The 13,587-nt window shown below is 39.8% G+C and overlaps 2 protein-coding genes across 2 annotated transcripts; one reads left to right on the top strand and one right to left on the bottom strand.

The window, feature by feature from the left end:
- Positions 1-307: 307 nt before the first annotated feature.
- On the top strand, positions 308-4,978 carry cd74a (CD74 molecule, major histocompatibility complex, class II invariant chain a). The gene is made up of 9 exons (XM_026358143.1): positions 308-527; positions 1,849-2,018; positions 2,481-2,581; positions 2,703-2,759; positions 2,841-2,924; positions 3,069-3,147; positions 3,629-3,829; positions 3,924-3,986; positions 4,080-4,978. The coding sequence occupies exons 1-9, from the start codon at positions 439-441 to the stop codon at positions 4,085-4,087; spliced, it is 852 nt and encodes a 283-aa protein (XP_026213928.1). The 5' UTR covers positions 308-438; the 3' UTR covers positions 4,088-4,978.
- Positions 4,979-12,059: 7,081 nt separating this feature from the next.
- Positions 12,060-13,477, bottom strand: slc35a4 (solute carrier family 35 member A4). The gene has a single exon (XM_026358643.1). It carries the CDS (start codon positions 13,449-13,451, stop codon positions 12,372-12,374), a length of 1,080 nt encoding a protein of 359 aa, XP_026214428.1. The 5' UTR covers positions 13,452-13,477; the 3' UTR covers positions 12,060-12,371.
- Positions 13,478-13,587: the final 110 nt, after the last annotated feature.

Here is a 13,587-nt window from a genome sequence, read left to right on the forward strand (position 1 = left end):
AAGGAGGTTTATTATAATTAACCCGTACAATCTCCATAAATATAAGTATTACTTTGCTACTATTAAACCTAGAGTTATACTTTAACTGAACAGACTGAGTTGACTGAGATTTAGCACAAACAAAAGATAATAACATACAAATGCACATAGTGGTATTCAGGTTGTAAATGTGCTCTCAGATGTTTCTTTCCCTGTTGTCTGCCTCTATCAACAAGTGATGGTGTTTTTCTCAGACCAATCAGAGGCGTCTCTCTCTCGCAGCTTCTCTGAGCCTCGACCAGCCTCCAGCTTTAAAGCAGGGACTTCCCACAGCGCTTCACCTTTCTGTGGAACTTGTCTGGTGCTCCTTCCTTATTTTAAAGCACATTAATCCACTCGTCCCGCCGGACTTTCTCCAGTTTGTTGCCTTGAAGAAGCTGAGACAAACTTCCAGTACAGATGTCCGGCCCTCAGGAAGATGCTCCCCTGGCTAGAGGGAGTGTGGCGGGCAGTGAAGAGGCCCTTGTTATGCCTGTGGCACCGAGAGGGTGAGAGGAATCCTCATATTTATATACAAGATCAACTTTATTCTTCTAAAAGTTCATTATCTCCAACATATAACTTTTGCTAGTAAAATGCATATATTTTTATCTAAAAAAAAAAACAAAACAAAAAATATTAATCTGAATTAAACCTCTAACATCCTGCAAACAACTGTTTTTTTTTTTTACAATATGTAATTAAAACTGTGGTTGTATAACTAGCGCTAAATGAGATGGCATCTTTGTGGTTTGTAGCTAAATTTAGGACACGATCGTTATTGAAATTAGAAAAGACTATTCTAAAGTAGTTTTAACAGTTTAAAACTATAATTTTAATGCCACTAAAAACTTAACCTGCAGTCAGACATCCACTCTGTTGTACTTGGAGAAGGCGTCTGCCTAGTAACTAATGATGCCGCTGTGATGCTATTGGTTCATAATTAGCCACGAAAAAAAGAATTATTTGCCAGTGTTATTGTTTTAAAGTTAGAAATACTGATACAAAAGTGGGATCATAGTGTCAAAACAGTATTACTAACGCATTCAGTTCACAGATTTATCTATAAACTGCACATGAACGAGGTTTGATATTTCCTTTAAGCATATGGTTCTGAATATGTGTTAAATTGTAATTATATTCTGTTGAGATAAATAAGAATTAACACGTTAGTCCTAAATAGAAATATACTGTTTACAAGTAATACAGAGAAAGAGGAGTTTCCCACTATATGTCACTTTACTTTAAGTGGAACTATCATAAAACAAATTAAATTACAATTATTATGGCTTTGCACAACAAATATTATTACACTCATAGTACATTTACACCAGTTTTTATGTATGTAATAGTCTGTACACGTAGTTGGATATGTACTTCCGTAAAGCACCTAGAGGTTATCTGCCTAGCAACTAGTGACGCTCACATTCTATTGGCCAAATATAAGCAGCAGAAAAAAAAACTTTATTCATGCTTAAACTCTTTTATTAATTAGATAAGATTATCACAAATTTAAAGAGACACAGCTTTACAGAGATGCTGTATGGATTTGCTTTTCACTGTCTCACTGTTTACTAATGGGACTTTGTGTGTGTGCTGGACTGTCCAACTTCAGCATCAAACCAAATCCCCCCAGCTTTGAAAATGCCACAAACATCACTTGTGGAAATCCCCCCAGTTTACTTTAATTCCTCGGAATCTTCTGTAAACGTTTATATTTTCCATTTCAGTCTAGTTTTGCGGTGTGTCTTGTTATCTCTGTCCCACCCCCGCCACGCTCTATATTGTTTAAGATTGACTTATACATATGTTCTTTTCCTGTGTAATCAGGGGTTCCAACAGTCGTGCTCTGAAGGTGGCCGGCCTGACGACCCTGGCAGTGATGCTGCTGGCCAGCCAGGTCTTCACTGCCTACGTGGTGTTCAACCAGAAGCAGCAGATCCATACGCTGCAGAAGAACTCGGAGAGGATGGACAAACAACTGACTCGCTCATCTCAGGGTAAAATTCCTTAGGATGAAGCATAGCAGGAGTCAAATAGGGATGTTTCATTTCCAGTGGTAACCTTCATCACACATAAGGAGGAGGAGGAGTCCGTAGAAATGAAGAGCAGAGAAGGAAGTGAAAGTTTGCTTTAAGGAACTTAATCTGAATCTGAAAGCCAGACATTATAGTGACTGTTTCACTGGTGATTCATAGTAGAGGTCACTCGGGGCTTTCTTGTTAATTAGTTCTTATGATGAAACACACCTACAGTTTATTCAGTTAGAGTTTTCAGTTTTCATGACATAGTTCAATGACCATGTGTCTGTTTACTTATTTATTCTGTGGAGCTTTGATGTCTGTATTGGTGCATTTCTCAGTGAAACAAGTGTGTCATCTTTTTTGATAGTTTAATGTAAAGTAATTGCAGTAATAAAGTAATTCATGAATTAATTGTGTTATTTTTTTTTTTTTACGTAGCCGTGGCTCCAATGAGGATGCACATGCCCATGAACAGCCTGCCTCTGCTAGCGGACTTCACTTCAGATGAGGATTCTAAGAAAAGCAAGACGCCCCTGACAGTGAGTTTACATCTGTTGTTAAAGACTCTAAATGTATATTGTCTAATAAATGTGTGAATACGAAAATATCAATTAAAATTTTTTTTTTTTTTTAACAAACACTCGTTTCCCCTTAAACCAGAAACTGCAGGACACTGCTGTCGTCAGCGTGGAGAAACAGCTGAAGGATCTCATGGAGGTATGTTGCACTCAGCGTACTGTGTGTCCCCACGTTGCTGATGCTGTGTGTGTCGCTAACCTGTGGTCATATCTTGAGCAGGATTTCGAGCTGCCCCACTTCAACGAGACCTTCCTGGCCAACCTGAAGAGTCTGAAGCAGCAGATTAATGAGAGCGAGTGGAAGGTGAAGCCTCAAAGACACACACACACTCACACACACACACACACACACACACTCCAATAGAAACAAACAGAAATGAATAATAACAAATCTCTTAATGAAAAAAAAAATAAAAAATTAAATAAGTTATCATTTTGTTCTTTGCAGAGCTTTGAGTCCTGGATGCGTTACTGGCTGATCTTCCAGATGGCCCAGCAGAAGCCTGTAACCCCCACATCTGAGCCAGGTTACTGCAGCTATTGTTTTGCATTTAGTTGATGTTTTGCTGATTCCAACTGGTGCTATGACAGTAGATGATGAATTCCATACTTTTCCAGTAGATAGAGAAGGTTTTTTATTATAACAATGTTTAATATTGTTATTTATTACTATGACATTATTCACATAAGAGGTGTGCTGAGTAGGCATATCCTATAGTGTGCAACGCAGGGGTTTTTAAAGAAGCGGTGGCTTGTTTAAGTTAACATTTAGCTATTTATTTTTGCTGTCACAGTTTTTAAGATTAGTTTGCTCTGCTCATTGTGAGACATGTTAGATTTGGCCTTAAAAGAGTAGTTTAACACAACTGTGTTTGTGGCAGAGAAAAATGCTGGGAACAGAAAACATCAGTTCTAACTATTTAATCCTTTCCTGCTGTTATCTGCATTTGCTGCGTTACACACCGAACACGTCTTTAACGTCTCAGTTGTTCTCTTTCCATCCCTCAGTTTATGAGGTCAAGACCAAATGCCAGCTGGAGGCAACAGCTGGATATCGCAAGATCGGTTCCTACAAGCCCCAGTGCGATGAGCAGGGCCGCTACCTGCCCATGCAGTGCTGGAGTGCCACTGGCTACTGCTGGTGTGTGGATCAAGATGGGAAGGTTATCGAGGGCACTGAAATGCGCGGCCGCCCTGACTGCCAGAGAGGTGGAGTCACAAATTACAGTCTTGATTTGATCTGATTTAACTGTGTACGGGTGCTGTGAATAATGAAACTAACTCAATCGTCCGTTTATTTTAGGCTCTGGTTTTCGCCGTATGATGGTTGCACCCAGGCTGATGCAAAAGACACTCAGCCCTGAGGGTAGGTGCTTCTAATTGTAGTGCGTAACTCATTTGAAAGCAGTCATGTGTTGGTTGGTTGTTCATCATCAATTGTTGTTCTTCTTTCTTCCAGATGAGTGAAAAAACTGAAGTGTGAAGCCAGATTTTTCTTTTCATCAAGCAAACCTTGCAGACATGAGAAATCAATTAATTTAAAGTGGATTCTGACTCGCATCCTGTAATGGCTTTACTGCTTGATCAGTTTTTCTTCCATTTAATCTCTTGATTTTAACCACTTTGCTGGCTGCTGGAAATCAAATCAGTTGAGGCCTGTTAAGATGTGTTGCTTTTAATATTTGTAATTTTTTTGTCTTTTATACATAACAAACGTATTCTGGGGTGTTCTCATTGACATTTGAATCTAGGTATTCATATAACCTACAGTACATTATTATATATGTGAGTGCTAAACATGTTTTTGAAGAATGTTTAAAGGGTCAGTTCACTCAAATTATGGAGAAAAAAACAATTCTCTACTGGTATCCAGACATGGATAAGGTGTCTTCCTCCATCCCAGCACAGTGGAAATTTGTTTACGGTGCATACAGCATTAAAATACATTTAAAATGCAACTACTGAAGGAGTTCCCTGCTCCTCTGATGATCCACAGACCTCATGGAGAGCAGTTTTCATTGCACTATTTCTCTGGTAGAAATTAGTTCCAACAAGAACTGCTCACACTGAGTTCTGTGGATCACTCAGAGTAGTTGAAAGAGATGTTGATAATAAAAGAAAACCAAAATATATCTGTATGGCCAGATATTCGGGTGAGATTTCAGTTCTTTGTGTAATTTGGGTGGCCCGACCCCTTTAAAAGATGTGAATGTATAAGAAAGGGACTTCTCTATGTAGCTGTTTGTGTTAAGAAGGCTCAATAAAGTTTTCCTAACAACACTGTTTACATTATTATACATATATTCAACTTAAGTCATGTTGTTCAATCAAATGCCCAAATAAACTTCAATATGCTTAGATGCAGTGACACTGCTCAATTTTCAATTTTTATATATTTGTGGTTTTAATGTCACATTTTCCCACTGAAGACATTTCCCATTTGAGAACTCAAACAGATCCTTAACTTGAACAGTTTCATAGATTATAAATATAATAATTATTTAGTCATTTTATTCTCATTCTCTCCCGTACACTTGAAAACCACCTGTCACTCTTTTGGCTCCTACCTGTTACACTAGGCAGAGACAGACACAAAGGTTGCTCCCTGTTCCCCCTTCAGTGGTGTTTTCACAGTCCTCTGAGCTGCTCCTTCTGGGATTTTGTCATGTTTTCGACAACCGTGTGTCTGCCAGCATAAATCAGTGCTGGTTCGCCTTGTTCCCCCTGGTGGTGATGACATTCAAAGAACAGGCTGGTAAGATTATTTTGGGGAATTCAGTCATGCATGGACAAAGTACTGAGAGTCCTAGAACACGGATCTTCTGCTTTTTTTTTTAGAGGTGTGAGGAACAGGAAGTGTGAACACCTGCAGCAGCAACTCAGAAGTCAGTCGACTTTGTTTTTGTTTTGTTTTGTTTGGTATTATCTTTAGGTCCCAGAAGGTCATATTTAAATCTTCTAATGTTATCAGGTTATTAAATCTTTCATTAAAAGCTACATTTGGGTCTATTCAGAGATATATTTAGATGCTAGACATTAGACACTTACATAAGGTTTTTTCAAAGCCTACTGAGACTCTAGTGTATCAAATTCTGTTATCTGTGGATGTTGATTTGTCTCCATCTGTTGGAGCTGAGAGATGGCAGACATGATGTTTCTGAGAGGGATGCGACTTTGATTTCCCATTTGGTTTTGACTTAATCCAAATAGAGAAACTCATTTTTAGTAGTGCAACAATACCCTCATCAATGCCATGGCCTTATTTCTGTCTTTGAGACAAAACAGTGGACCTATCTCTCCTCCAGATGTTTATCTAAGTGCATTTGCTGAGTGAAACAGTCAAGAATCGGACTCATCTGGATCCATCAGAGAACCCCATCTGTTAGTCCTGCTCAAAAAAAGATCGTGACACGGCCCTGACCTTCCTCCAGGCACGTCAGCACGTCAGCATCTTCCATTATCCACACTGCCTCCAGGTGATGAAGCCATAGTAACCCTGGCAGAACTGACTTTAAATTACAGCAACACTCTGGAGGTATTCAGTAACACTTCAGCCCCTTAAAAGGCTCAATCTGCCTAATAACCACCTCGCACAAGTCAACTGTCTGAAACAGCCCTTCTCTAGGAGTTAAATGTGGACAGACATTAGAACAGCTTGATGTCCTCTAAGCAGGGAGGAATCATTTTCAATGTGACGGTGCCATCAGACAGACCATCACCTTCCTGAACAGTGCACACACTGTGTGTGTGGAGAACTGTCCTGCGGACTTTATGTGACAGAAAAGTGGCCCAGCAGGGGACTCAGATAATGATTTTGTCTCTTGTGAAGCTGAGAGTGGGACTCAGCTGTCTGTGTAACACTGTTTCTTGTTTGTTTTTGTGATTCCTGATTTATCTTGTTTGTTCTCCTGTCACTTTCTAATTAGGCATTCGGTATAAATACAGAGTTAAAGAGGGACCATGTGTTCTGTCAATTTATAAGAAAAAACTTAATAATAAAATAAAAAACAGAAACATTAATAAAATATTAAGAGAAATTCCAAAAATAAATCAAACTTAAATTTCACCTGAAAAAGTATTGATACACAAGTTTGTTTTCAAGTTTGTTACAGACTCACATTACATGCTTAAAGGGATGTTTAACATTAGGAAGACGTTAAATCCTCTGTGTTTGGCTGGAATTATCACAATACTTCATTTACAATAAATCCGAATGACACTTGTTAGTGCCCATGTTCCAAAATGACACGATACAGCTGGTTTAAGGAAATAATTTCAACTCTTTCATTACTGCTCACCAATAACTAGTTGTAACTTTTTTTCCATCTTGCTAAATGTACCCTGATCACTAAGACCAGTGAAAGTAGATTCTGGCTCATTAATGATTTAGCCCAGTGTAATAAAATCCAGGTATCCCAGTAACCACTGGGATACCTGTTAGACATGAGGGCAGGATGGCCACTGTGAACATCAATCCATCTGTGAGTACCATATTGCTTTTATGGCTGTGTATAATGACAGAATACGGTGTTGAATTTAAGAGATTGAAGGCTTCAGAGGTCTTGTTATAATCTCTACATGATTTCCACACATCCACAGACATGTGAGAAAACTGAAACAGTGAGAGTGGGAGTTGTACTTAGTAAAATTCCAGGTAAAGCAAGGACACACACAGTTAGTAAAAATTTCGTATCTGTACACTTACTATGCTGCCTCCAACGAATTCAATGTCTTTTTTATGCTCTCAGAGGATAAAGACCTTGTAGCTATAAGTGACGACGGACGTTCTGTGAAATATGCATCAAAAATAAATGAGGTAATTTACATTTAATTACCGTTCAGCCATTTGTTCTCTGCAAGCTCTCACTGCTGTAATGTGTTTATTATCAGGAAGAACGGGTCTTCTCATTTGACCAGGTTGTGACTGTTGACACCATACAGGTACAAAAGAGTTTCCAACCTCTCATTTAGACCAGTTTGGTTGTTCTATATAAACTACTAAAATCTCTCTACATCTTATCTTCCACATATCATGATGTCTGTAAACTTATACTCTGAATATAACTGCAGAGTGTCCACCCTGAGCTCCTGCAGCCTCTCACTGAATCTATATCCAGTGGTTATAACGGAGCACTGCTGATATGTGGAGCCTCCACAGAGAATAGCTGCACTCTGATTGATCATTGTATCATCAAACAGGTGGGAACCACAACCAAACTACACCTAATAATATATTTTTTTTCAGTCTCACTTTTAATTTTACATTTGGCTTCTGTTTTTAGCTCCTGGCAAATCTCTTCAGGCGTTTGTCATCACATGTGAAAGATGAGTTATTCATCTCTGTGTCGCTCCTTCAGGTTTGTCCTTGTGTAAAACAGCTGAGCCATAAATCACATTAGAGACACTGAGGTGCAGGATACATTTTGATGTTTTTCAATGTCAGTTTTATCCAGATGGCACTGCTGTGGATCTCCTGGGCCCCAGTAAACAGACTCTAAAACTTCTGACTCACCCAGTCCTCGGCAGGTCAGTCCACATGATGACAAGAGAAATCAAGAAAAGTGCAACACATGTACCTCACTTAAACATTTAGATGTATAAAAGGCAACACAAACAACTACTCTTTATCCTTTTTCTCAGTCTTGTAGGAGGCTTATGTGAGGTGTGTGTATGTTCAGAAGAAGAAGCCTATGCTGTGTATGAAACGTGCAAAGAGACACTCAAAGCAAACGCAGGCTCCATTTCCAGTAGGTCGGTGGAGAACTCACCATGCAACACAGTAACTCATTTACTTTGAATGGATTAATCCCAGTAGAGCTAAGTGTATTACTGTTACATGAGTGGCTGAATTATCATGTAGCAGATGTCCCTGTGTTTTCTGAACAGGTTGATGTGTGCAGTGTCATCCATCCATGTTGCCCTAAAATTTATGAATGAACGGTTTTGTTGCCGTCGCTACATGCTCACAGTGTGTGTCTCGCTCAGATGCAGTCTGCTGTTCTCAGTGGCTGTTGAGTGGAAACCTCATCCAGAGGAGGAGTCAGAGGTCTGTCGCAGCAGACTGCAGCTGTTCAACGTGGCAGGAGGAGCCAGCAGGTCTGACCTAAGAGGGTCAGTCCTGCTGTGAGACATATTTTACTTCCAGTCCAGTGCTTCTGAAAGTTTAATTATTTCAATATCTTCTGACATTAAAGGACCTTTTCAGTCTGGGTTTCCATCCATCTTAATCACTAATGCCGAAATAAATTTAGATGTGTCATAATAAGGTAAACTCAAAATAGTTCAAATGCATACAAAAAAATAGATTTAGATGTGCTGTTCATGTGCATTAGCCTCTCACAGCACAATACACAAAGGAAATAAAGAACCTACTGACAAACCCTCAAACTTAATTATGGAGGATGATGAAACTGTTCCAGTAACACAAACTACTGAGTGTTTGGAAAATATTCCAAATAGTCTCTTTCTGAAGCTGATTGGCAGTGACACTGCTACAGTTTGATTGCCTTAATGTAGTGTTTGTGTAAAAAGCTAAGTATGTATATATGCAGGATTTCTTGTATAATACAGACTAGAGTCCACTATATACAGTTACTATGACTTAGCAAACAGCACACTAGCTTGTACTACACACATCTTCATCATACTGTATATTATTAAAACTGAAAAGACTTAAAGGAATAGTCCTTTAAGATATCATATAGCTGTTTGTTATTATTTTTTATCAATGCTGATAACGGCTGTATATTCTCCAGAGTCAGCCCATTGGTGAAAATTATGGAGGAAATCACATGTGGAGGCACAACAAGTGACAAACTCCTTCCTCTCCTGTTACATGACGCCTTAACAGGAAACAGTCAGACGGTCCTCATCTATTTCATTGACCCACAGGGTAAGTGGACCACAGGGTCCAAACATACAAACTTAAACAAAACCCTTTAAGAACACAAATGATGCATGTCTTTCTTCATCAGGTCTTCTAGGTGATGAAACATCTTCTGCTTTAGCTGTGGCCCAGAAGGTGAGAAGTTTAGTAACTAAGGCCACTGTTGGTCGCTGGTGTCCAAGAGCGACTGAACAACAGATTAGAGATAACATTATGGATCTACAAACTGTGATTATGTCAGAGGAGGAAATAGAAGCTTATAAAACCTACAGGCTGGCAGAGCTGATGCAAAACCTGCAGGTAACTCTTAAAATCACCTTAATACTGAACAGTGCTTTCACATCATGACGTGGGGTTAATGAGGTCATACCTGAAATAAATTGTGTGACCTCTCGAACAGATTGTGAAAAATCAGTCATGGGACAAGAGGAGGGAAGCGTCAAAGCAGATAAAGGTCAAAATAAAGGTTTCTACCTGTGTGTTTATAGTAGATTGCAAAATAAAAACATATTGTGTATGTGATGAGATGAGTCATGTGTATTGCATTGATTTGGCAGAGTTGTAAGTCCTTCAATAACCCAGGGCAGTTTTCTGGAGATCCAGGCACAGATCGCAGCGAAAGTACAAACACAGTGAAATCTCTGCAGGACCAGCTGAGATGGGAGATGAAAGAACATATTAGAGGTAATAGTCTGCCATTCAGAAATATGCTTAAATATTTCAGGGACATCTGTGGAAAGCGTATGACGAGTCTTTCTCGTGCTAACAGAGGGCAAAGGGAGTGTAGAAAAAGTCCAGGAGAGAGTGTCAAGAATCCAGCAACTGAAGGAGGCTCTTAGAGAGGAGATGCTGAAGAACGGGACTGCTGCAGAGAAAAGTGACAGCTCCCAACATGTATGAACGCCATTGAGTGCCTGGAATGTTAAATGAAATACTGTATCCCGAGCAGATTGGTTAAAATGTGTACAAGGATTTGTAAATACCCTATTAAACATATAAATAAGATTTATTTGTGCAGGAGTGGCAACTTACAGTAAGACATTTGTTTTGCCGATTTAATGATCAGTCTCAGTTGGATTACAACAAAGCACAGGAGCGGAGGCGGCAACTTAAGGAGGATCATGGGAGATTAATTCAGGAGGAGGTGGAGAAGATGGAGAGAGACTTGGCACAGGAACTGCTACCGGTAAGATGAGATACACTGTTGTTAAGCATTATTCAGCCTGTGATCTATCTTAGTCAAGGATGCTGAGTCAGTTTAAATCAATTCAAGGTTGGATGTATGGTGGGCAGAGGAAAACACTGTAATTGCAACTTATTCTATTATTTCCTAGCATTTTCTATCTCCTTTCTTAGACCGAAGGTCCCCAGAGAGAGTTGCTGGTGCTGACCAAGGAGAGGCAGATCCTGGTGCTGCAGATTGAGGCCCTGCGTACCGAGGCCCAGCGAGCCGAGAGAGACCTCCAGGATCAGCATCACAGACACCAAACAGAGCTGCAGTGTCTGAGGGAGGAGAGCCTGCAGGTAGGGTTTGTCTTAACTCAATCAGAGAATACTGATTTAAAAATAATCATTTATATGATTAGTTTATTACTATAGTTTGTTTTTTATACAACATGAGATTATAATATAAAGATTTAGAATGAATGCAGTCACATATTGGTAGAATTATTTTTCATGTTTACACTAGATACATTTACAATGGTTATATAATGTACAACATACACTGAACTGTGCGATCTGAGCTGTCAAGTAGCTTAAACAATTCGGGTGCATTGGGGTTTAAAAGACAAGAAATTATCATGATTATTATTATATAAAACTTCAAGTAACGTTTTTGTGTTTTTGTGTGTTGCAATGTTTCATTTTTGGATCAACTGTTTGTTGACAGTCAACAAGCTCTGTTGCTCGAGGGAGTGTATTTTGGGTAGACACAAATGTAACACAAAACTCTGTGTTTAACACTTGACAATCTGCAAACTTTGTACTTCAAAATGAAGGTTTTGAGAGCATTGTGAAATAAAAAACACAGCTGAGGTGGATACAATACGCACATAATCATTCAGCACATTGAAACCACACAAGTGTTTTACTGTCAGGCAGAAACAGTGAATATAAACTACGTGTGCTTCATCTGTTTTGCTGTTCTCTAGGTGTTCAGAGTGTTTCGCAAGGTGAACGAAGAGCAGAGGAAAATGTCAGAGGGCAGATACAGAAGTGTGCTGCTGGAGGCTGTGCAGGATGCCGTCTACCTGTCTGCCCAGAACCAGCAGCTACAGGCCGACAACAAGCAGCTCTGCAAAGGTCAGTGTTTGTTTTTTTCCCCCCATCTACTGGTTTTGCTGGTTGAGGCAGAAGTTAAACTAAGGCAGCACCTCTATCCAGCATTAAACAATTCTTATTTTTCTTTTACAGAACTGGGACAGTTAAAGGACACTTTAACTGTGAGAGGTGAACCTAAGGCTGAACAATAAAAATAACACAAACATCTTTACAGTCAGCACAAAACTCTGTAAACTGTAAGAATTAAAACTCACAGTATATGAGTTACTAACACCCACATACTTTATTTTATCTTTTGGCTCTTTGCAAAGATGTGATACATACAAAAAAGAAGTATAACATAATTATAAATTAAACTCTAAAATATTCTGGGCATCAGCTGACAAGACTGATCACACACAAAATGGTATGCAATTACAAATCAAATGCATGTGTCTGGAGTCCAGTTCAGACCAGGACTCATAAGGCAAAAAACACAAAAGGCAGAAAATAAATCACACAGAAAGAAAGAAACAGGCGAAGTCATATGATTAATATCGTCCTTGTACTTGGCTTGGGGTGGATTTTTTTTGTTTTTTTTTTTTATCTGTAATAAAGGTAAGCAGCCAGTCCAATCATAGAAACAGGTACGAGGAAAAAGGGAGTGAGCTGCAGCCCTAAAATGGCCCAAGACAACACAGCATTAACCAACATGGAGCAGGAAATTACAAACAGTCTGGTTATCCCACTGCCGTGCTTTAGCACCACAGACATCAGGAGTCCGTTAGCCGTTTGTCCTGCTATAATGGCCCAAACTGCCCACGAGTATCCATCCAGGAAGCTCTTTTCACTTAGAGAGGAGAAGGAGGACAGTCCATTAATGGCCACACCAAAAACATACAGATAGAGATTCTGCAGGCTGAGGGGCAGCTTCTGGCCCTTCAGTACTCTCTCTGTGTAAACTGCTGCCAGCCCTGAGACGCAGCAGTACACCAGCACAAGGAAAAGCCCCCAAGCTGTGATATGAAGTCTGAGACCTTCTTCAAGTTTAGCTCTCTCGGGGTCTCCTAGATCCAAGCTGCTGTAGCTTTGGCACACCCCTGCTCCCATGAGGAGCCCCAAGGCTAAACACTGGGCAAGCCGGAGCCTCTTTCCCAGACAGAAGGAGTATAGCAGGGCAGTAGAGGCAATTTTCAGATTAGAAAACACTTGGTATGAGCTTGGGTCCATGTAGGCCTGCATGAGAACTACCAAGTTGTTGTTAAAAGCGTAGAGTATAGCAGGAACTGCATAAGGGGCAACAAGGACAAGAGATGGAGGAGCATATAAAGCAGATGTACCCCCAGTTAGAAAAAGAGTCATCAGCGAGATGAGGAGCTTAGCTAACTCAATCATAACAACACATGATGAGGGGTTGAAGGGAACTTGACCGTCTATCTTGGTGAGAGTGATGAGTGGTGCATGAGAGCCATAGATGAGGACCATCAGCCCCAAGAGTACACTCCACTGAATCCTTTTAACCCGCTGTCTCCTAGTTCTCTCTGGGGAACTGGTCCCCACATTCTGGATCACAATCATCCTCAGTGATGCTGAATAAACACTTATTTTCTCACAAATACCAGTGGTTGTGCAAAAAAGCCCATTTGTAAAATGAACAGCTCTACAGCTCAGCCATTCCTGCATTGATTATAAAACGTAGCATTGTTCCCTGTATAATTCTATACTAAGTGGACATAGGAACTGTGTTTTACATGTAACATATTCAAATTTTGAAAGGGCCTAGATGCTGCTCCAGGCAACAAAACTAAGATATGTAATG

The sequence above is a fragment of the Anabas testudineus genome, chromosome 10, assembly GCF_900324465.2.
Source record: "Anabas testudineus chromosome 10, fAnaTes1.2, whole genome shotgun sequence".
Classification (NCBI taxonomy): Eukaryota; Metazoa; Chordata; class Actinopteri; order Anabantiformes; family Anabantidae; genus Anabas; species Anabas testudineus.